General features: G+C 42.9%; 3 protein-coding genes across 3 annotated transcripts in view; 2 read left to right on the top strand and 1 right to left on the bottom strand.

Moving 5' to 3' along the window:
• dlec1 (DLEC1 cilia and flagella associated protein) overlaps positions 1-6834 on the top strand; it is a gene marked incomplete at its 5' end in the record, with an annotated part of 34234 nt that extends 27400 nt beyond the window's left edge. The window contains 15 exons of the mRNA XM_080417454.1: positions 256-453; positions 757-824; positions 922-1073; positions 1359-1474; positions 1585-1655; positions 2650-2874; positions 2989-3125; positions 3243-3365; positions 3847-3941; positions 4088-4175; positions 4721-4927; positions 5095-5256; positions 5648-5798; positions 6156-6270; positions 6683-6834. Coding sequence (XP_080273580.1) covers positions 256-453; positions 757-824; positions 922-1073; positions 1359-1474; positions 1585-1655; positions 2650-2874; positions 2989-3125; positions 3243-3365; positions 3847-3941; positions 4088-4175; positions 4721-4927; positions 5095-5256; positions 5648-5798; positions 6156-6270; positions 6683-6809 — 2035 coding nt within the window. The 3' untranslated portion in view covers positions 6810-6834. The remainder of the gene's footprint in view (positions 1-255; positions 454-756; positions 825-921; positions 1074-1358; positions 1475-1584; positions 1656-2649; positions 2875-2988; positions 3126-3242; positions 3366-3846; positions 3942-4087; positions 4176-4720; positions 4928-5094; positions 5257-5647; positions 5799-6155; positions 6271-6682) is intronic.
• A 1028-nt stretch (positions 6835-7862) lies between these two features.
• On the bottom strand, positions 7863-16296 carry acaa1 (acetyl-CoA acyltransferase 1). The gene is made up of 12 exons (XM_080417364.1): positions 16009-16296; positions 14946-15039; positions 14494-14551; positions 14298-14377; positions 14151-14193; positions 12955-13053; positions 11394-11474; positions 11078-11268; positions 9572-9751; positions 9380-9435; positions 9074-9219; positions 7863-8461 (listed from the first exon to the last, which is right to left on the bottom strand). The coding sequence occupies exons 1-12, from the start codon at positions 16210-16212 to the stop codon at positions 8386-8388; spliced, it is 1308 nt and encodes a 435-aa protein (XP_080273490.1). The 5' UTR covers positions 16213-16296; the 3' UTR covers positions 7863-8385.
• Positions 16297-17254: 958 nt separating this feature from the next.
• map3k22 (mitogen-activated protein kinase kinase kinase 22) overlaps positions 17255-23163 on the top strand; it is a 90388-nt gene continuing 84479 nt past the window's right edge. The window contains exon 1 of the mRNA XM_080417924.1: positions 17255-17727. The gene's annotated coding sequence lies outside the window, so the exon portion shown is untranslated. The remainder of the gene's footprint in view (positions 17728-23163) is intronic.

Here is a 23163-nt window from a genome sequence, read left to right as displayed (position 1 = left end):
CAGAATTATATGTATTTGGCCGCAGACCCCCATCTCAAAACATTATGTTTCAGGGACCCCCAGAAGCAAAGAGTTATAAATGTTCACTGTCTTTAAAAATATAAATATTCAAAGATTTGTCACAAATCTTCACGATTTAAAAAAAATAGCAGATCTACAAGCTCATAGCGTGGCACGAAGTGACGAGCTCTGAGCTTGTTGCGACCACTTGAACTGAATCATTGTCACCTTCAACACTGTTCTTTACCTTTCTAGCTCTGCCACAGATGATCAAGACTCCTCATCATCATTGGGGCTGGACTTTGGAGACGATGTCGTCTTGAAGAGAGCCGTCACCAAGCAGATAACGATCACCAATCACACTGCTATCACTGCTCCTTTCACTATAGAGGCAGAATATTTCACTGGGCACGCTCCCTCCACCTCACAACCAAAGGAGCAGCACCAGAAAAGGTAGGCTAGGTGTGGCTTGAAGGTGGCACTTAAAGCCTATACTTCGGCCAGGGGTCTGACCGTGGCCCTCTCCTTCCCCTCTACACTAAATCTCTTCAGTGAAAATATCCGATCTTTAAGCCCACACCATGTCAGAATGCGACACGTTGTGACCTTGTACATCGGCTATTTTCACTGAATGTTTCGTCAATTATGAGTATAACCTGCCCAGATTACGGACACTATAGGGTTCATGTGGTTAATCTTTGGTGTGATGACTGAACTGTTATGTAAAGGTAACTGCCTGCACTTTAATGATCACAGATCCACATACAGCAAGAATCCACTTCACTCTGTTCAAGCAAGGAAAATAGAAGAGAGAGCACACGAGGGTATGGAATAGTGGTGTTGTTTTTTTGTGTTTTGTTTTTCAAATTAATTTCTGTTGCAGCAAACAAGTTTTTTTTTAATACTGTGATCCGTTGGCAGACTTTGTGAGCAGCCTGCTGGCTCATGGAAAAGGTGCAGCATTCTACGTCCAGCCACACAATGGGACACTGGGACCATTTGAGACCCAGACCATGGACATCACTGCCTACACTAACATGTGGGGCGAATACAGAGATCGTCTCATATGCATGGTATGCTTATCTGTAGAAAGGAATGGAGCCACTTGTGGAAAACATGTTTACTAATACGCGAAAAGAGTGGAGAAAGCAGGCTATCAAAATTCACATCATGCACAGTAAAAATCGCGTGTTGTTAACCTTGTGTGTAAAAATAGGCCCACATGGAAGGGTCCATTTGGGAGTTAAATGAAAACTGACACTGTGTGAATTGGTGTATTGTAATATCCCACAGTATTTCTCTTTGGATTATAAACAGTAGGGGAATCAGTCCTATGTCCTTGTGTTTCCCTGGCCCAGGTGGGAGACCTGGAGCCCAGGCTCATCTCTGTGCAGATGACCGTGACGGGCTGTCCTCTCTACTTCCAAATGATTGGTCCACAGCCGGACAACCAGAACCAGGGACCGACCGTACAGTACGTTCCATAATGATAATATTGGAGAAGAAAGTGCTCCAAATAGGAGCAATATCAGGTGGCAATTTCTTAGAATTTGGCCTGTTTGTATCAACTCTTTATTTCATTAGGTTTGGGACTCATGTATCGGGAGGAGACACAGTGTCTCGTTCTCTTCGCGTCAACAATCCCAGCCCCTATGGTGAGTATACCATGGATAAATACACCCTTCCTGCCCACTACCAGTGGTGGAAAGTAACTAAGGTCATGTACTTAGGGCGGCTGTGGCTCAGGAGGTAGAGCAGGTCGTCCATTGATCCGTGGGTCGGCGGTTCGAATCCCAACTCCTCCTGTCCACATGTCGAAGTGTCCTTGGGCAAGACACTGAACCCTACGTTGCCTCCAATGATTCGGTCGGCGCTAGCTTGCCACCATTGGTGTGTGAATGTGGGAAAAGTGGGGACGCTGGCGTCGACTGTTCGCCGCTCCACCTCCCAATGCCCCCCCCCCCTGTATGTATGAATGAATGAACCATTGTAAAGCGCTTTGAGTAAGTTTGAGTACTTAGAAAAGCGCCATATAAATGCAATTCATTATTATTATTATTATTATTACTCAAGTACTGTACTTAAGTACAATTTTGACGTATTTTTACTTTAGTGGAGTATTTCCAATTTGCAATACTTTTACTTCTACTCCACTGCATCTCAGAGGAAAATATTGTACTTTTACTCCACTACTATTATTTGAAAACTTGAGTTACTAGTTATACTTTGTAGATTTGGATTATTATAACAAAACACACTAACCACTTCAGCCCTATATATATTTTGTCCATTTGAAAATAGTAGATCGGCCATTTCACAAATTTTGAACTAGTGAAATGGGACATTCTGCACATTGAGTACTTTTACTTTTGGTGAACCCTTTTGGTGTTTGGTGTTTTGGTGAAACTTTTATTCTGCCTATGAGGGCGGATCTGCCAATGCTTTTCAATGGGAACAGAGCGTTTTTTTTTGCAGAAATCTGTTCCCACCCACCCTAAAGAAGTGGGTGGAATATGTTTTTTTGTGTTGTTTTCAGGAAAAAAAATATAAAAACAAGAACACGATCGATAAAAGATCCCCTCAGCTGATATCAAAATGATCGTGATACAGTATGTGTCAAAATGTAGCCTACCTTTTGATGTCTTCCAGACATCCGCGTGGACTGGGAGACTTATAACATAGATCCAAATGACGGGAAGCTGTTGGATGTGGTGGTGGCGTACGGTGAAGCCTTTTCCCTCAAGGATGCGGACGGCAATGAAGTAGCGGGTGGGATGTCGGCGCTTCTAGATGACAATACCCCGCCGACGTGGGACGGGAGACACAGCTCTGCCTCGGAAGGAACCACCTCGTCCCTCCAAACCCGGAGCGTGAGTTTACTGAACAGTTTGAAACATATACCGCAAGAAAAACAATACCCTGACAAAGCATACCTATGGAACACTGCATCCCTCTGTCGGTTACAGGACATAGAAGGGGAAGGGGAAGAGGAGGAGGAGGAAGAGGAGGAGGAAGACGAGAGGCTTCATCTGTGGCATCAAAACAAAAAGCTAATTTCTGTCTATGTCAGACCTCACAGGGGTAACGACTCAGACTACCCCTACTGCATCACTCCACAGCAAATAGTATGTATCGCTCAGTGATAGTTCTCAGTGAGCTTCAAATTCCACTTAAAGATGCAACGATATCTGATTCTACGTCGTCCTACGATAACATACTGTATGAACTCTCTGTAAGTGCAGGTGATTCCAAAGAAGGGCAGCAGCACTATCCACGTGTCCTTCACCCCCTTGACCTTATCAGGTCCGGTCTCTGAGTCCACATGTGTGGGATTGGCTCTGGGCTTCATGAGCCTGGACTCTAAGGTAACAATTGGAAAACTAGAAAAGCAAAACACTACGCATTAGTGATGAGCGGGAGTCAGGATTTCAGAGGCAATTATGCGGGCTGCGGGTGAGCGGGTCAGCCCTCTCACACGCAAAAAAATAAATATATATATATTTTGAACAATATGCTTGTTTATTTAGCCCATGACAATGTTGTGCTGCTGTAGACATTTAAAGCGACTTTTGGTACTTAAAAGAGCGCTATATAATATATATATATATTCCCACCGCAGGTCGCGGGGCGGGTTGAGCCATAGATTTATATATGGGTTCGCGGGGCGGGTTGAGGCGGGTCGGGTTCCGTCGCGGGTTGAGGCGGGGCGGGTCATGAAAAAACCCGACCCGCACATCACTACTACGCATGCATTGCATAATAGTTTATAATATATTACCCTCATATAACGTGCTTAATTTTATGAAAGGGTTTTGTTACAGTGGTGTGTGTGTGTGTGTGTCATAGATGGCTGCCTGTATCCCAGGCAAAGTTCAGCGTGCTCAGGGTCTAGATTTGGAGCCTGTCAGAATGGATCTGCGAGCAGCTGTTAAACCTGCACTGTAAGGAAAATACACTCTCACTCACTGTTGCTTTTGACATTTTAATTGGGAAACAGTGCATCCAGTTTAAATACCAACGGAGGCACGGAAAATGGAGCTCAAAGGTGGCCTGGGTGAGTCGCAGTACATGTTTTCTCTCTCTGTAGGCTGTCGGTGCAGATGGAGGATGACGGGGGCGTGCTGGAGTTTCGTGCGTCAGCCGGTGATTTACTGAAGGGAGAGTCACACAGCGAGGTGGGTCCGGGAGCTCTGCAACACTTCAGAGACATAACTTGTTGATGCTCACATATTTCACACACAGCAATGAGGCAATAATGAACCGTAAAGTGTACTGAGCGTTTGGCTCATGATTGTGGTCAGCTCACTGGTTGCCGGGGCCTGGGTTATTATAGTTAACTAAAAGTAATGAAATAATGAAAATTTGAATTGAAAAAACATTTTAGTTTAATCTTTGTCAATGTTTCATGCATATGCCTAGTATTTTGGGTGGATTTTAAATCTTATTTCAATATTTTTTAGCTGTGCCAGATTTAAGTCCTGTTGTCTGAAATGGTCAAAACATTGCAAAAATTTACGATCTACAAGCTCACAACGCGTTGTGAACTTATAGATCTGCTATTTCCACAATCTTTCTGAGCTTTTTGTATCTTGCCCTTACTACGCCATATTACAATAAAAAACTCTAAAACTAATAAAACAAAACTAAAATGAAGCCTCAAAAGTCAACACAAAATAATGAAAGATGCAATACTATAACAACCTTGATCTGGGCTCCACAGCTGTCGGTGCAGGAGTTTGACGTCACTCAGACCTTCCAGCTGAGGAACGCCTCAGAGATGCCCCTGCGCTTCACGCTAGAGACCCAGCCTCCATTCTTGGTGTGCCAACCCCAGACCCAGCATAGAACCAAGACCGGCAGTTCCAGCAACCCCACTACTACCAGTGAGAGCCAAACCCTGCTCCTCCAGCCACAGCACAACATGCAGGTCTGTTGAGATATTACATACGTAGCCATTGATGCCACGGATAGTTTGTGTGTGTGGGTACGGCTGCTTACCAAGTACACAGCACAAAAGATAAGCCATTCCTCTAAGTCCCACTGTTGTCCTCACTGAATACTGTTAACTTCCATAATTTGTGTTGTGATTGGCAGGTGAAGGTGGCCTTCCGCTGCTCTCTGTCCCTCCTGGACCATGCAAAACAGGATGGCGAGGGAGTTCCGCAAACAGCAACGCTGGTGCCCAGCGCCAGTGGGGCGAGGAAGCTGACGTTCCGACAGAATCTGCTGCTGCACTATAGCAAAAATAGTCTTCAGGTCAGAAGCCATCGTGGAAACTCTCGACTATACACTATACTATAGTGTTTTATGTAAGAAGGGCTATAGGGGCAGAAGGTTTGTGTGTGATATACAATGCTAGTGTTTTTTTGTTTTGTTTTGACAAAGGACATCACCTCATTTTTATTTATGTGACTTCCGATGGTCGAGTGCTTGGAGCAGTCCACCTCCAGTGCCACACTCGCTCCTTGCTGCCATGCGATCAAATCCCACCATTGTGTTCATTCATCTACTCCCTTTTGCTCCATCCCTCTCAGGTTTCTGTAGCTTCAGTATCTAAATGAGGGGAAATATACAAAGGGTATGGACAGTCCATTCTCTCCTGTATTAAAAATAAATGTATTGTATTGTATCTCTTGTGTCTGTGCAGACAGTGCCTCTCTGTGCCCACCTGTATCTGGCTACCCACTGGCTGTCCACTGACAGCATTGACTTTGGCACCTGCTACGTGGGGCAGACACGGGCAATAGAAGTTCATCTCTACAGCGATGGGGCGGTTACCTTCTGGAGAACAGCAATAGGTAATTATGGAGGTCATTATGTTTTGTGTATGTTGTTCAACACCCATTGCTTCAGTAGAACTTGGCTCTGGGATTTCTTTGCAAGAGTTTTATGAAAAACGTATGTTGCTATATATAAATGAGTCCAAAGGGAAGCACGCACATCCCAACAAAAATGTACACTGGAGATGGAAGGGAAGTCCACACACTGTTCTTAGCTTCGTGGCTCAACCAACTTGTAAGCACGTACAGTCGTACTCTGGAGGAGTGTAAAATATTGTTAGTGGTAATTATTAGGAAAGGGGTGAAGTATAATAGAGTAGTAACATTTATCTCTAATGCCTTTGTTTTACACTGTGCCTGTGTGTGTGTTTGTAGAATCAGATGAGGAATCCGGTGTGTTCACAGTGACACCAGACTCTGGGGTCCTGAGGGCCCTGGAGGCTCCAGTCAGCAGCTGCAGGCAGCCTCTGCAAATCAGCTTCAAAGCCAGGTAGTAAACCTTTAACCTCAGCCTTTCACTGACACATCTAGGGTTTGATTTGTAAAACAGAGGGGAGACATTTTCTTAACCACTTAAGCCCTACACTGTAGGGCTTAAGTGGTTAAGATGTATATACTGTAGGGCCTACAATGTATACATCTTCAAAAATATTTACAAGCGCATCATGACACGTTCTGAGCTTGTAGTTCGGCTATTTTAGCTATTTTTGAATTATATATTATCATGTATTGTTGACATGTTTTTTAACACATTTGGAAAGTTGTCCAAAATAGGTACTCCAGTGGTTAATGCAATATTTTTTAAATTAAATTGTTAATGTGATATTATTATCAAACATGAATATCAAACATAATCAGACAGTCTAGCTTGGTTATCTACGGTGTTTGAATATGTTTTACAGTGAGGCGAGGGATTTCAGGGCCACGGTGATAATCCAGGGAGTGTTGGTGGAGCTGCCTCGCACTCTGCAGGTAAAGGGAAGAGGCTCCTTCGATGAAGTATTCAGGGCCAGTATGGTTTCAATGTAATACAACTGACCCTGGTCACTTTGAACATAGTACCAGTTCAACACCCCTGAATGATTTCCAAGTAGAAGGGAATAAAGAGGTGAATGATAATAAATATACTGGACTGGTACTTGTATGGTCAAAATGCATTCTTTCTGTTTGGCATTGGTTGTTTTTCTGCTCAAGGTTGATTAAACACTGAAAATGTGAAAGATCTTACTTGCCATTTTTCTAGTTCTCTGTTTTACAAGCCACTCAGAATTTTGTCGATATGGACTGACACAATTCTATTAACCACTTAAAACACTATTCTAATTTCCTTTTTGAAAATTGCCGATCTACGTGAGCTTGTAGATCTGCAATTGTCTAAATTGTTCAAATTCTTTATTCTTATTTTTTGTCTATAATGACATGCTGAAAATTGGGATGCCAGGGTCAAAGTGGTTAACCTTGTTCCTGGGCAACTCATTAATGATCCATGCCAGATTCATGTGCTCATTTCATGTTAGATTACACAGAAAATCTGGGTCTGTACAATGCCTGATTAGTACAATGCTGGCGTTCTATCAAAATGTTTAGTGAAAAGGGGATCCACACCAACGGTCCAGTACCCTGCACAAACATGGATGCAGTAAATAACTGATAGATTTCAGTACATAATAATTTGGGTGAGTGTGTTTAGATTATTGTTGCTCGCCTGCTTTTGGCTAAAGAGGAGCTTTTGTGTGTCGGGGATAGAATTGTTTTACGACCGAAAATTGGCCTGTAAGTTAAAAGCTGAAACAATGGACTGAAAAAGTACGGATGTGTTTAAATAGATACAGTATGGGAATTAATAGGGCTGGACGTGGGCGATATGGACAAAATCAAAAATGATATTTTTGACCAAATGCCTCAATATTGATATTCTGATGATAACGGACGCGCTTCTGCTCAATCAGCCTTTATCAACATGAAGGCAAATAATATAACAGCTAGAACGGACAGGTAAGTTCAGATAATTACTTCTCTCTACTGCAATGCAACGTATTGACATATGGATCTATTGCCCACCCTTAAGGAATCATTCAAAAATGTTTTCAGCCATTTTATTAAGCATAAACTTGTTATTATACATTGTACATTATAGAGCAGCAGAGTGAAGAATGAAGTGTAAATGAACATTTACACTTCAGTCTGATTCATGGTTCTACATGTAACTCATTGCAGACTGAGATCAAAACAGTGAAATACTTCGCTCACATCTAGTTGAAAACAAAACTAACATCTCAGGTTGGTCCATCTTCAACAGATACTCAATAAATGATGTAATATCTACGTATATGTACAGAATGCATGATTTGTACATTGAAATATCAAAGTGAAAATGCCACATGAAATTCAAGGCACTTGTTAAGATTACTCACATTTGAAAGTTATTGGTAGTAACTACCAGTTACGCTACAGTAACATTAGCTTAGTGGAATTCATTTATACAGATTATAGACAGGTAGTAGAAATCAATATTGCAAGGCACTGTAGTCACTAACGTGCAGTTGACTTGTGAAATGCTCATCAGAGTCGAAATACAACTTTCTCGTGATTTATTGCTTCCCTCTCATGGCCCGGGGTATTCAAAGACGGCAGCAGCTCCCATTCCAGTCCCAATGCACATAGACACCACACCATAGCCCCTACAGACAAACATTGACAAGCATTCAGAGCAGGGAGTCACAAGACATTCCATAGCATGCATGTAGGGCAGGGGTCTTCAACAGGGGGTCCGGGACCCCTAGGGGGTCCTCAGAGTTACTACAGGGGGGCCGCAAACCTTTGTGTGATAGGATTATTATTATTTATTTTTTTACATTAACTACTTGAACCCTAGCATCCCTGTTCTGAGGAGAACTTTAGCCAAAAATAGCAGATCTACAAGCTCACAACGCCTCGTGCTGCTGTGAGGCGTTGTGAGCTTGAGATCTGCTATTTTCGGCAAAGTGGTGTAGTGGGGAAAAAAAGCAGACTAAGTACAGAGTGAAAGTGTGCTAATTATTGAGGGTTTAAGTGGTTAATGTCTGAAAGTACACATTAACATGAATCCAACATACACTGATGATAGTGCTGTCAAATAAGTCTATAAAGCGATCTATGAAAAAGTTTAATATGAAACACAATCTTATACAACATGTAGTGGCGGTTCCTGCTTCATCTCTCTCTCAGCTAAGGGGTCCTTGGGCTGAAAAACCTTGAAGACCCCTGATGTAGGGCTTTGTGTTTGGTCATAGCTTGGTGGTGAGGGGGCTAACCTTTTGCCCCTCCGTTTGAGCTCGTTGAGCAGGGTGACCACCTGACGAGCACCAGTGCAGCCCAGAGGATGACCCAGAGCAATGGCTCCTCCATTGGGGTTCACCTTCTCCACCGGAATTCCCAGTTTCTCCACACAGTACACGGCCTGATAAGACATAATTACGTGATAATTCTCCAATTTACTAGATCATGCAACAGAGAAGGACTAAAGGTAGAACAGGAAATCCATCACTACTATCAAATGCTAAGTATAATCTGAGGTTTTAAAGGAATTAAGACTTTTTCTTTGTCCCCGTGGGTCTTACCTGGCTAGCAAAGGCCTCGTTGATTTCAAACACGTCAATATCAGCTACAGTCAACCCTGCAGGGAGAAATAGCCTTTCTTAGAAGAACATTTAGCAAAACACAAAGGTCAAAAGGATCACTAAAGTGTGAAAGAAGCGCACACAAATGCATGCATATACACACACACACACGCACACGAACGTATGACATACCAGCTTGTTCCAATGCTGCAGGGATAGCGTAGGCTGGTCCAATGCCCATGACATCGGGGGGGACCCCGACCACCGCGCTAGCCCTCAGGACCCCCAGAACGGGCAGTCCACAGGCCTCCACCGCAGACCTCCGACCCAGCAGCACCGCTGCTGCTCCGTCACTCACCTGGCTGGAGTTCCCTATTATAACAGGTGTGTGTCAGTGTCAGTTAACAGCTCTGACGGAGCTGTTCGTCTATCTCAGTGGTTCTCAAACCTTTTTCATTTCAAGGACCCCCATAACTGTCAGAGTTAAAGACCTGTATACAGTAGGTCCATTTGGAACCCCCTCAAGGAACCCTCTGAGGGTCCTTGGACCCCCACTGTGAGAACCACTGATCTGTCTAACAAGGTGTATTGTAGGGCTGCAACCATCGATTTTATTTTTTCAGCAATTATTCTGCCAAATACTTTTTCAATGAATTGAATAAAAAAATGTCAATGTCAACGAATCAACGTGAAAACATTTTAATCGATTTTTAAATAGACTAAACCAATTAGTCTGATTAAGCAGTAGTTTGTCATAGAATGGTGTCTAGACAAAATAGCTAAAATAACTATTTTTGAAAATCGATTATTTCATTAATAGTCCATGAGCCAGACAAGATTTCATTATCGAAAGAGTGGGCAAAACCAAACCTATATTAAATTGTTCATAGGGTCAATACAAGTAAATAAATATATGATAACCTTTCCACAGGAGCAGCTTTTTCATGGTTATCACACATTTTGTTATTTTCCCCATACGTACATGACGGGTGAAAAAAATGACAACATTTTAAAAAGAGTTATCATAATGAAACTTCCTGAGTTGATTACTTACATGAAGACAATGATTTATCGTATTACAAGTTTTCTGAAATTGTATATTTAAATATGCAAATTAGGCATTTAGTCCATGAGCCAGAGTCCCAAAATTGAGCCAGATATTGAATATTCCCTCGTTAAAAACCTTTGACTCCAACATCTTAACAAAATGAAATAAGTATGTTGACTCTGGCTTTGTCCAATGTTCCAATGTTGATTCTGGAAAGTTATGCAAATTTGGGCATATTTTCCTAATGCGCATATTTAAATATACAATTTCAGAAAACTTGTAATACGATAAATCATTGTCTTCATGTAAGTAATCAACTCAGGAAGTTTCATTATGATAACTATTTTTTAAATGTTGTCATTTTTTCACCTGTCATGTACGTATGGGGAAATAACAAAATGTGTGATAACCATGAAAAAGCTGCTCCTGTGGAAAGGTTATCATATATTTATTTACTCGTATTGACCCAATGAATAATTTAATATAGGTTTGGTTTTGCCCATTCTTTCGATAACCATTGCTCAATTTTGGGGCTCTGGCTCATGGACTATAAAAGGTATTCTTAGTTTTACAATCAATTAAGATCAGTTCCATTAACTGTTAAACCTCTAGTGAATTGTAAATTTGTAGTAATTGTAGTAGGACAGTACCTGCCGTAGTGGTGCCATCGGGTTTGAAAGCCGGCCGGAGTTTAGCCAGCCCTGCTAAGGTCGTTCCAGGTCTGATCCCTTCATCCTGGGTCACGGTCACAACGCGCTCTTTATCCTCGGCGTCCACCAGCTTGGTGGTGACTGGAACAATCTCCTGAGCGAACAGTCCCATTTGCTGTGCTCTGCTCGCCCTGTCAGAAGGAAAACAAAGGAGTACAGGAAAGTGTGTGGAGTACGTGATCGCACTCTAAAAGACTGTGGTGGTGGTGGTGGTGTGTCGAGGAGCGACAATGCTTTAGGTATAGCTTTTGATTACTTCTGATGAGAACTGAGAGCGAAGGCATCCTGCTGCTCCCTCGAGACCCCGTATCTCTCTGCCACGTTCTCTGAGGTGATGCTGCGTGGACCAACACGCACACACACGCACGCACGCACGCGCACGCGCACGCGCACACACACACACACACACACACACACACACACACACACACACACACACACACACACACACACACACACACACACACACACACACACACACACACACACACACACACACACACACACACACACACACACACACACACAAAGAGTCATTCAGGGTCGCTCTGCACAGTTCAGAACCACAGACATCTACAATTGTGCCAAACCTACCGAGAGATGCAAATGTCCAATTGATATTCATGGCATTCTGTCAGTGTTTTACTCTGTGCTGAGAGGCATGTCTGATCGCAGTGAAACTCTGCTGTGTGGAACAAATCTAAAGCCTGATTCATATACTTCGCCACATGACGGTGTCTGTCTGTCACACAGGGAAAATAGCAGACCTACAAGCTAACAACGCGTCGCGTCTGTGATGCGTTGTGAGCTTGTAGGTCTGCTATTTTTGACACGCGGGCGACACCGCCGTGTAACGAAGGATAAATTAGGCTTAAAAAGAGAACTGTGCTGGGACCAAGGTCATCAAGCTGTTTATTATTCTTGTTGCCCTGCACTAATATGCTGAAAAGAGCTCAATGGTATTAGCATTAAACACTCCTTGTACACAGTGTCAGGACATTGCAGTACACAGATATGCTTTTTATATATCTATTACAGTTGTATAGCCAGTGTCCTGCAATGGCTCAGTAATCTGAAAACTTCAAACGAGCTAAAATACTCTGATGACACTAGTTACTTTAGAATTTTGGGTTGTAGGCTATAAATAAAAGAATGTAACCACTTAAACCCTATACTATACTTATTTGACCGGTGTACCCCAGGGCTGTTATACTAGGACCCCTACTTTTTTCCCTCTATACCAATATCTTTACCAAAAATAGCTGATCTACATGTCAAATTGTGATGCGTTGTGAGCTTGTAGATCGGCTATTTTCTTTTCATGTTCGCCCCAAGAAGCGGAACACTAGGGTTCATGTGGTTAAACAATGCTGCCTTGTAAATAACTCAAAGAAGAACAGTGGAGGAGGGGGTTCTGTACTATGCAGGAGTAGCCTGGGATCAAGTCCTTTTTCGGTTTTCTGATCCGGACTAGAGCGAACTCACGGCGGAACCCACGGCAGAAACCAAGAGTGCCAAAATGATTCCCGTCGTTTTCTTTTGGTATAATAATCGTTTGGTATATCTATCTTTTATTCTAACTCGTAGCGTGACTAGCAAGACTAAACTAATTGATTCACATCATGTGGGGGAACAAAAACTATAGAGCGACAACCGGAACCCACTACCGGAAAACCATGATTCCCCCCCCTCCCCCCTTTTTTTCTAAACCGGATCACATGGCTCGGTTATAGGATGAAAATCAGGCTTTCCTCCGTGTGGAACGGCCTGGTGGTGACGCGAGGTTAACGCAGGACAGAAAGTCTCACCAGACTCACCCCATTGGAATGATGCAGTCTCTGGCCTTTTCATAGTCCATTAGTCTGGAGCTCACGTCCCCTGGGCTGCCGATGGACTGCAGTGACATGCTCTCCACACTGACACCAACAGAGACACACAGAAAGGTCATGGTTTAATTCATTCATACTCCCATCGCATCACAACGGTGTCGCTTGCAGACAAGAGCTCGTCTTTAACCCATTAACACATCCACCGCCAGAGGTTAATCTCATAATAATGTACTCACCTGCCAAGGTGTTTTTGTTGTTTTTTTGTTTTTTTCATGTCGCCATAGATCTTGTTAAAATCCTTAAGATTGAGCCGTGAATGGTCTGTTTACATCCGCGAGATCTCCCTGTATCTCCCAGTGAAGACCGCATGTCAAACGGACTTCCATGACTGTAGTTAGAGCGGATTACGTTAAACAGTGAAATGCGAGGAGAAAAAACTACAGGAAGAGAATTGAGTTTCAGTTTCGTCTGTAGAATGGGAGCGGGCGTGATCGTCGAAACCGGATCCCAAATAATTCTATTTCCTGTCATCAAACCGGAAACGGAAGTGGATCAAAAAAATTCCGAAAGTGCACCCGGACCGCGCATGCGCGAAAAGACCGCAGCCCGTAGGACTACGGGCTCGGCGCTTAACTGTTGGATTTAACGGCCCGTAGAACTACGGGCCCGGCGGTAAAGGTGTTAAGACCAGGAACGCATCTGTGTAATTTTTTTATTTGAGCTAAAAAGCATCATTTTACACTTTGTCTATTCAAAAATAGCAGATATACAAGCTCATAGCGCGGCACTCGGTGCCGCGCTATGAGCTTGTAGATCTGCTATTTTTGAAAAATCGAGAACATTTGTGCAAATTAATATATTTATATTATTTTTTATTAAAACGAACATTTTTAACTCAAATCTTTGCTTCCAGGGGTCCCTGGAACAAAATATTTTGAGATGGGGGGTCGGCGGCCAAATACATATCATTTTGGGGGTCCGTGACATGAAAAGGTTTGAGAACCACGGATATAGAAACATATGTTTTTCAGAATACTGTTGGGATTTAGAAGACATTCGTAGAATCGGCTTCAGGTCTTAATGGGTTAAGCCAAGAATGCGTTTTGTGATGCGATACGTCATACTACAGCGTATTACAGGAGCCTGTGTTGTCAAAAAAAATTACAGGTTCACTCACTACTTACCCACAGGCAAGGCCCATGTCAATTGACCCACTCCTAATGGCTCCTGTGGACACAACATAGACAGCAGAACAGTTGTTTGAATCAGGGGTGGTTATGTATCCTTTATAAGTACCGTAATAGAATATTGGGCAGCAGAGATGTTTTTACCTGCTATGTTAAACAGTGCCTGCAAACCAGAGGAGCATTGTCTGTTGACAGTGTAGACGGGCACCGTCTCTGGAACTCCACTGGAAGGAATATTTACAGCTGTCAAAGACGGTATGCCTTAACAAAATTATGGAATTTGCTTTAATTAATCTTTACTAGGGCATTACTTCGAATATGTAAACCACAGGTTACAAACCTGAGGAACTGTGCCACTCTTGCCATCAGTGCACCTGCCCCTGGCTGAAGCACGTTACCTGTAGGGAGTCATACAGTATGTATGTATTTGTGAGTGATATTGAAGACTTTTAGGCTAATGACAAACCTGCCGACCTACTGCATAAGCCTAACAAAAGAAAGATCTCTGGCCTGGGCCGTAGCGTGACAGTCCAGGCACCCTAAGCTGCAATGCCAGGCTGACAGCGTGTCGCGGGTTCGACTCCCGTTCCCGGCGACCTTTGCTGCGTGTCACCCCCCCCCCCCCATCTCTCTCCCCATTTCCTGTCAGCCTACTTTCCCTAAAGGCATAAAAAAAGCCCCCAAAAAATAAATCTTAAAAGAAAAATCTCTCTGATACGATAAGGTATTTGTTATTGAATACTGTGAGTGTATAAAGGACTAATAAAGGAATGTCCAAATGCACGTCCTCACCCACACAGATGTCCCCCAGCTTCTCAGGAGACAACCCCACATGTGAAAGGACAGCTGTCATCACTGCACTCAACAGCTCATCAGGGGTGGTTTCCTAACAAGAAATACATGTCATATGTTCAGATCAGCTAAGATTTGAGCTATGTGCTTGTGTTGTTACAAGCAAATAAACTCCTCACAAAAAGGTTTGGAAACTTAACTTCGGTCGATTATTTCTCCCCTTCAATAATGACAATTGGTATTGTATTTTATATCATTTTTATTGTTGATTAGTCACCTTTACAACGAGATGTAACTTGTAAGGATTGTGCAATCGTGGAATGAGCAACACAGTTAAATGTGTGGGTAGCGCCCCCCCAAAAATTGAATTGAAGAAATAATTGGCCGAAGTTACCTTTCCGAACTTTTTGTGAGGAGTTTAGTTGGGGGGTATTTTTGCTCAGTGCTCAACTCCAAACCTGATCAGCAGTCTGTCTTCTAATTAGCCTCGGACCAACCAAGACTGTCAAGAGATTTCTTTGATCGATCCTGACATTTCGTGTATCCACACAAATCTCTGACAGTCTTTCTTGGTCCAAGGCAACCTTGAAGTTGCAATATATTATACCCTTGAGGAGAGGAATATTGTACTTTATTCCACTACAATTATTTGAAAACTTTAGTTACTACTTTGTAGATTTTTATTATTATTGCAAAACATACTTTAACCACTTAAAGATTTGGAAACTAGCAGATCGCAACGCATTGTGAGCTTGTAGATCTGCTATTTTCAAATGATTTTTATACATTTGGAAACATGTGAAATGGGATATTGTGCATAATGAGTATTTTTACTTTTGGTACTTTAAGTACATTTTGATACCAATACTTTTGTACTTTTACTCAAGTAAATTTTGAATTCCAGACTTTCACTTGTAACAGAGTATTTCTACATTGCAGTATTGATACTTTTACTTATAAAGTACAAGTTACTTTTACCACTACTGACAATATGTAGTAGTAGGTGTTTCATCTCTCTCTAAGATAGGGTCCTTGGCCTGAAAAACGTTGAAGACCACCTTACCTTAAATGAGCCTCTCTTAGCTTTCCCGATGGCCGTCCTCAGCCCATGGACAACCACTATGTCGTCTGGACAAGTGGCTGGTGTTGCACTGCATTCATTTCCTCTTAACCCACCTTCTTCAGGTCCATTTGTATTCGAAGGAATCAAATGGCCGAAGATTACTTTCACTCTATGCATCGTGGTGGTTTGAGCAGTTATTAACATAGACTCAATGTTTAGTACAACATCACAAAACACTGTCTGTGTTGTAATAATCGCAATCGCATCATGAATGTGTTACAAAGTGCATTTCCTTGTTGTGATGGGAAGTAATAAGGGACAAACCTAGCCATGGATCCAAGACAGTCATCGTTCATGACCGTCATGGATGAACTTCAACATAGTATTTGAATTTTCTTCCTTTTTATCTACATAAACGTTCATATTTCAAATATAGAGTGCTTATCCCATGGCCACAGAAGTTAAAATTATATACGGGCCGTCAAAAGTACCCGTGTCTTCTGTATTGTTAAATAAAAAAGCATTTTAATCCGATTGGTGGCCATTTTCTCATAGGGTTATAATGTATCAGAGTGCAATACACCTCCCAACCAATAGGTTCGCGTAGTTGAATGCTATATGAAGAAATGGCCACCAATCAGATTAAAAGGCTTTTTATTGAACAATATGGAAGATAAGGGTACTTCTGAGGGCCCGTACATAATTGTAAACATCCGTGGCCAAAGAGTAAGCACTTTATATTTGAAATATTAACCTTTGTGTAGATGTACGGGCCAAAAAGAGAGAAAGTGCACTATTTTGAAAATCATCTTAAAGACGTCTTGTTGTGATCCATGGCTAAGGATAGGTGAACATTAATAACATTTTCCAGGAAGATGAAATTCCTATATACTAAATATGACGTTGTAGAACTTAATTGTTACATTTCTCCATTTAAAATATAATAATGATATAAATATGAAATAATTAAAAAGATAATAATTGTGATAAATGCAATTGTCTCATGGCCTCCAGCAGAGGGCAGTAAATACCACCGTATGCAGCTCAAGCAGCGCTCGAGCCTGAGCTATACCCGGTCCGCGCGCCGAAAATAGCCGATCCACAAGCTCACCCCGCGTCTCTCGCGCGACGCGGCGTGAGCTTGCAGATCGACCCTTTCGAAGTAAACGTACCCCCGAGAGGCGCCAGCCAGCGTCACCATTTCCTGAAGCTCACGTTCTTGCTGACATCAGAACCACACGCTCCATGGAAAAAACTCAGCTCTCTCTCTCTCAGTGTTTAGTGAGAAGACGAGCGAACGCACACACAACCATTTAGAAACTTTCCTCTGAACAAGAACAGCCATTGCAATCTTTTTCAGCGTTGTACCTATAGCGACTGGCACATACCTGGATTATTTTATGTATGTATGCACCCGGGAGGAGATTATTAGACATAAATGCACGGGGGGAACAATTTTTGTTCCATTTTTTTGCAGTTGTTTTTGCGCTCCATAACTGACTGAGCGCAGTTTCCGGGATATTAGCCTAGTGTTTTTGGACTGGGCTTTGGGACTGCATCTACTGGATTTTTTTCCCCCTTTTATTTTTTCACCCATTTTTGATCCTGTTTAATCTTTTAATAACTACTGCACTATAGCACCCCCAATAATATAAGTAGTGCAGACACGTCTTGTGTGTTTTTTTTTTTACCAAAGAATGAAGGCACCCAGGTAACAAGGTACATAAATCCATGCTTGTTTTGACCGAAATTAATGCTGAACATTTGTTATGCCATGATTTGTTTCATTTCCACATTTTCAAATGGACGTACACACACAGTAGGATTGTATACAGTTAAATGGCAACACTGCGTAGAACGTACTTCATTGCACAGAAATGCTGTGATTTTTTTCGTATTTGTTTATTTAACTACTGTTTGAAAATAAGAATCTATGCTATGTATTGCCATATCTCTCTCTCTCTCTCTCTCTCTCTCTCTCTCTCTCTCTCTCTCTCTCTCTCTCTCTCTCTCTCTCTCACACACACACACAGAGACACACACACACACACACACACACACACACACACACAGTCAGACACAGTCACACACACAGTCACACACACAGACAGCATTTCCTAATATGTCCCCAGGCTCCACGCCAGCCAATTGGATCAGAATGTTGTATCTCACTATAAGATGCTATTCAGAATGTCAGATAAGAGATTTTGCACTTGTTTATGAGCAGTTGAGTTGACTCCAAACAAACCATGTTGTGTGTGTGTGTGTGTGTGTGCTCTAGAGTGAGTTTGTGTAAAATATGTATACTTTGGTTGTGACATACAGATGATTGAAGGACAGTCTCTGGCTAGTTTAACTGTTGGCCTGTGAGAAAATCTCTCCTTTTCGCTCACACTGTCAGTCTTCCATAGTTCACTGTGATCCAAAGGCTATGGTGAAGTAAAACAGTGCTTTAGTTGGAAGGAGAACAGACCTTGCGGCGTGTGGCCTTTTGTGATGTTTTCCTGCTTTCCCAACCACGTCTTTCTTACACTCACTTATGTATTTGGAACATTTTCCAAGACAATTCCTAGTTCCTACTTCCTTCCTACCCATTCCAGTTCAGAGGATGCACCATAACAATTTTTTTGTACTAGGGAAGAGGGGGGAATTCGGGTGAACTTCATCCAGGGCCCAGCCTCCTCATAAGCATACATGTCTGAAGCAACCCACCAGATTGGATATTTAAGAATCAATATACTTCATTGTTACATCCCATTATAATATGTGTGTGTGTGTGTGTATATATATATATATATATACACACACACACACACACACACACACACACACACACACACACACACACACACACACACACACACACACACACACACACGCGTGTTATTTATAATGAAGATGTATTTGTTTCGTTGACACAAAAGGGGGAATGAATAACAAACACAAAACAAACAAACAAACAAAAACAAACTTTGGTATTGGCATTTGCTGTCGGCCCAATTGTCATTTAAAATATCAGTATTATCAGCCCAGAATTTCCGAAATGGTGTGTCCCTGAATGTGTGGTGTAGGTAGGTACTGCTGAGTGTGTGAGTCCTGCCTTAATAATTCATAATCTGCATTATGTGTATAGGGTATGCATGTACTATGCACAGCTACGTGTGTGTGTGTGTGTGTGTGTGTGTGTGTGTGTGTGTGTGTGTGTGTGTGTGTGTGTGTGTGTGTGTGTGTGTGTGTGTGTGTGTGTGTGTGTGTGTGTGTGTGTGTGTGTGTGTGTGTGTGTGTGTGTGTGTGTGTGTGTGTGTGTGTGTGTGTGTGTGTGTTTGTTTGTTTGTTTGTTTGTTTGTTTGTTTGTTTGTTTGTTTGCACACACACGTGCATGTCTGTGTAACAGGCATAAAGCAACAGGCCGTCAGGGTCCATGGCTCATAAGCCTGTTTGCCTGATGGAAAAAGCTGTCTGTTGCCTGCTGGTCCGGGCCTTGAGGCTGCAGTTACCACATGCCAGATGGTAGCAGCTGAAACGGTCCATGGTTTGGGTGACGAGGGTCTTTGATAATCTACAGACCTTGCTGACACACCATCCGTATATATATATGCTGGATGGATGTAGTGAAGCTCTCATCCACTGATGCTCTCTGGGCTGTCCGCTCAGCCCTCTGCAGTGCTTTGGGGTTGAGAGCACTGCAGTTCCCTTGCCAGGTGGTGGTGCATCCAGTTAGGATGCTCTCAGGCATTGCTGTGTCTTTTTTTTGCCACATGGCCGGTGTGTGCTCATCCCAGGTTAGGTCCTACTCCTCCTCTGTGCTGTGAACACTGATGTGGAAGCTGCTGACTCTCTGCCTGTAACAAAGATGTGTTGATGGGGACCAGCCTCCCACATCTCCTCTTTTACTCCACAATCAGTTCCTTGGTCTTGTTGACGTTGAGAGATTAGCCGATCCCCTACAAGCTCACACAACGCATCGCCGTGAGCTTGTAGTTTGGCTGTATTCGCTATCTTTCAACAGATGAATTTATAATACCGTACACAGATGAATGGAAATTATTCTTACGATTATGCAAAATAATCATGATTATCTGAAATAATTGTGATCAGGCGATTATGTAATAATTGTGACAGGCCGAGTTGCACCATCGTGTTGGCTTATGACCTCTTTCCTTGTCTGTGATCAGGGCAGGCCTATTACTGTCATCAGTGATGAACTTGGTTGCCAAGTTGGAGCTGTGGGGGGCCTTGTAGTTGTAGATGTGCAGGGAGTAGAGGAGGGGGCTCAGGAGTGGACACAGCCCGGCTGGTGGGTCTTCTGTGTCGAAGGGCAGAGGTTTTGGAGCCCAGCCTCACCACCTGGCGAGTGGCGACGAGTCCGACCCGACAGGAAGTCAGAATCGATGTATTTGTCACATCACAGTTTTACAGTTGTAAAGAAGTGGGTGAAATATTTTTTTGTGCAAGCTCCATCATTTTTGTTGTTTTCAGGGAGAGAAAAAGCAAAGGAGGAGATGAATGGGCGGGGGGGGGGGGGGGAATAAATCAAACGGTAAGGAGAAACGTCTCAAGGGATAGGCAAAATTCAAAGATATTATGTAATATGTACACAATAGCGTGATCCAGCTGGTACAGTATGTAGTATGTACATAAGGTTAGACATATAAGGTGCATAAGGTTAGGCACAAAGGTGGTAGCACTTGGGTAGGTCCACAAAGCAGCAGCTATGTACATCAGATTAGACATAAAGGTGCAAAAGAGTCAGTGCATTGTACATGAGATAATGTCCTAGTACCTAGGTCTCTGTGCTTGGTGTAGAGTCAGTCTGGAGGGGACTATGGTGTTGAGGACAGCAGGACACCAATCATTTAAGAATGATACCTTTTTTTCAACAATGGTGGATGACTTGAAGCGGGAGGGGGGACTATACTACTACACACATCGTTGAATATATCTGTGTCAGGCAGCATTGACAATGATGGAATAACTTGCACATCGGCCTCAGTGATGGCCAGAGTGTTAGTGGTGGTGGCAGGTTGGTGTAAACCTAGAAACGGGTGTAAAACTATTCAGCTTGTCCAGGAGGGAGGCAGCGACATTAGCTGCGCAGCAGGGTCTCCCTTTAAAGTTCAATATTGTGTCTACTCAAATTATGTTGTCAATCCATGGCTTCTGGTTTGGATACATCTGGACAGTCAATTTTAGACTCACGCAGAGGGGCCTGTGCAACAAATGCTTCATCTACAGGATGTGTTAATCAGCATGTCGGCATGCCCACAGGCCTCAGTGTAGTTCTCTTTAAAGCTGACCATTGGTGGATCAGGAGGGGGTGCGAATCAAAACTGTCAAGTGGAAACCGCCCACAGATATGGCTGGCGTGCCTCAAGCAAAACAGTCCGGTCGGCTGATAACAGTGCAGGATCCCACAGTAGATGCCAGCCAGAGACGGAAGCGGCGGTCTCTAATTCTATTTTGATGACACTGATCAAGAACGGGGTCTGACCCCGAGAGTTTATCGCTCCTCTCGCAGGCTCGTCTTTGTGTCTCACAGCAGGCCAAGTTGTTACAAGGTCAGTATCTGTCTGTGCTCTGACGGAGAACGCTTCAAGGCCTCTCGCTTCATGATGGCACGGCATTGTGATCATCAGAGGCCACAAAGGAAAGAAAGGGGTCGAGACGAGTCTCGACTAGCAAGTGAGTTACAAGTAAGCGCATCTTTGTCATTCTTGAAAAGAGCGTTTGAATTACAGTGTCGTGTTTACCTCCTCTGAGTTAGCGTGGGCAGACTATTCCTGGGAAATGCAAGCGCCTCGGTCAGCCCACACATGGAAAAGTGGTGCTCATCTCCTAAAAAAAACTGCCTCAATTCCTACTACTGTCAACTCTCACCACAATTTCAGGATTTCCTCTAAGTGTCTGATTAGAGAGAAAGCCTCCAGTTCCTCTCCATTCAGCTCTCTTCTCAATGATGAGTGAGAAGTTTAGGAGCTTGTACTGTATCTATGGTAACAGTATTAGTGTGTGTGTGTGTGTGTGTGTGCGCGTGTGTGCGTGTGTGCCTGTATTTCTGTCTGACTGTCAGCCAGCTATCTCCTTGGATCCGCTGCTGAAATCACAGAAGACTGGCCACTCTGCTCTTCCCAGGGAACTAGACGCCCACTGACCAGAGGGCTGTCGGTCAAAGGCCACCATGACTCACTAGAGGCAGGATTTTCTGTCTTCTCTCACTAGCCTGTTGAGACAAGCTTGCTGGTTACTTACAAAAACCCTCACCCAAAACCCCCAAAAAGTCTGTCCTAGGTTGTGAAGACTTCAAAAGCTATAACATTACTACATTGAATAGTTACACATAATGTTCAGAGTAGATTAGAGCAATGGTTTACAAACTGGGGTTCCCCAGATAATTAGCGTAATGTGCAACAATGTTTTCTCACTCACAGTATAAGTGTATACAGGGTGTCTGCACATTTAGAAAAAAGTATTAGAGTAGACTCATGTCCCAGACAGATATTTGTAGTTGTTTTCAACAAGCACACAACGGCACACATCATGTCAGCAAGGCAGTTTGTTTTAAAGCCGGAATAGTGGAGTGGACAAAAAAAAACTCCTAAGTCCTGCTAAAGTTTTTCTTTTTTCATTTAAAGTGCTATATCTTCATCCAGATGACAGCGTTGTGATGATTGAGGGAGTGATTAGTGTCATTTGCTGTTGTGCGTGCTAAGCATGTGATGTGATGGCTTTATCGTTCATGCGTGTCTGAGAGTTTGGGTGTGGGAAGGCCAATCATTTCAGAGGCTATAAATGTGATGCGGCTATGTTTGTTTTAGATGGAGATGGTTAATGTGTTTGGGGTGAAGTATGGGGAACATGAGTATAACATCGGGGAGTGAATTATGCTTTTGTAAAGTAACAAGAGGTGGGGGAGGGGGGGGGGTTGTATCAGACAGTGCTCTGAGCTTACGGATAGCATGGAGTCTAATGTTAAGCTTGTAGTGGAGAAACCTATGCAGGGGCGAAATCCTATGCAAAACTAGAGAAAGATAATAGGTTTTAGAGGCCTTATAGAGACCTATTATCTTGCTCTAGTTTTACATAGGATTAAACCTCCTAGATTTTAGAGACCTATTATCTTTCTCTAGTTTTACATAGGATCAAACCTCCTATGCA

This window comes from Gymnoscopelus braueri (assembly GCF_963280865.1).
Source record: "Gymnoscopelus braueri genome assembly, chromosome: 21".
In the NCBI taxonomy this organism is placed as follows: Eukaryota; Metazoa; Chordata; class Actinopteri; order Myctophiformes; family Myctophidae; genus Gymnoscopelus; species Gymnoscopelus braueri.
Note: the sequence above shows the minus strand (reverse complement) of the source record. Positions and strands in the feature narration are given on the sequence as shown.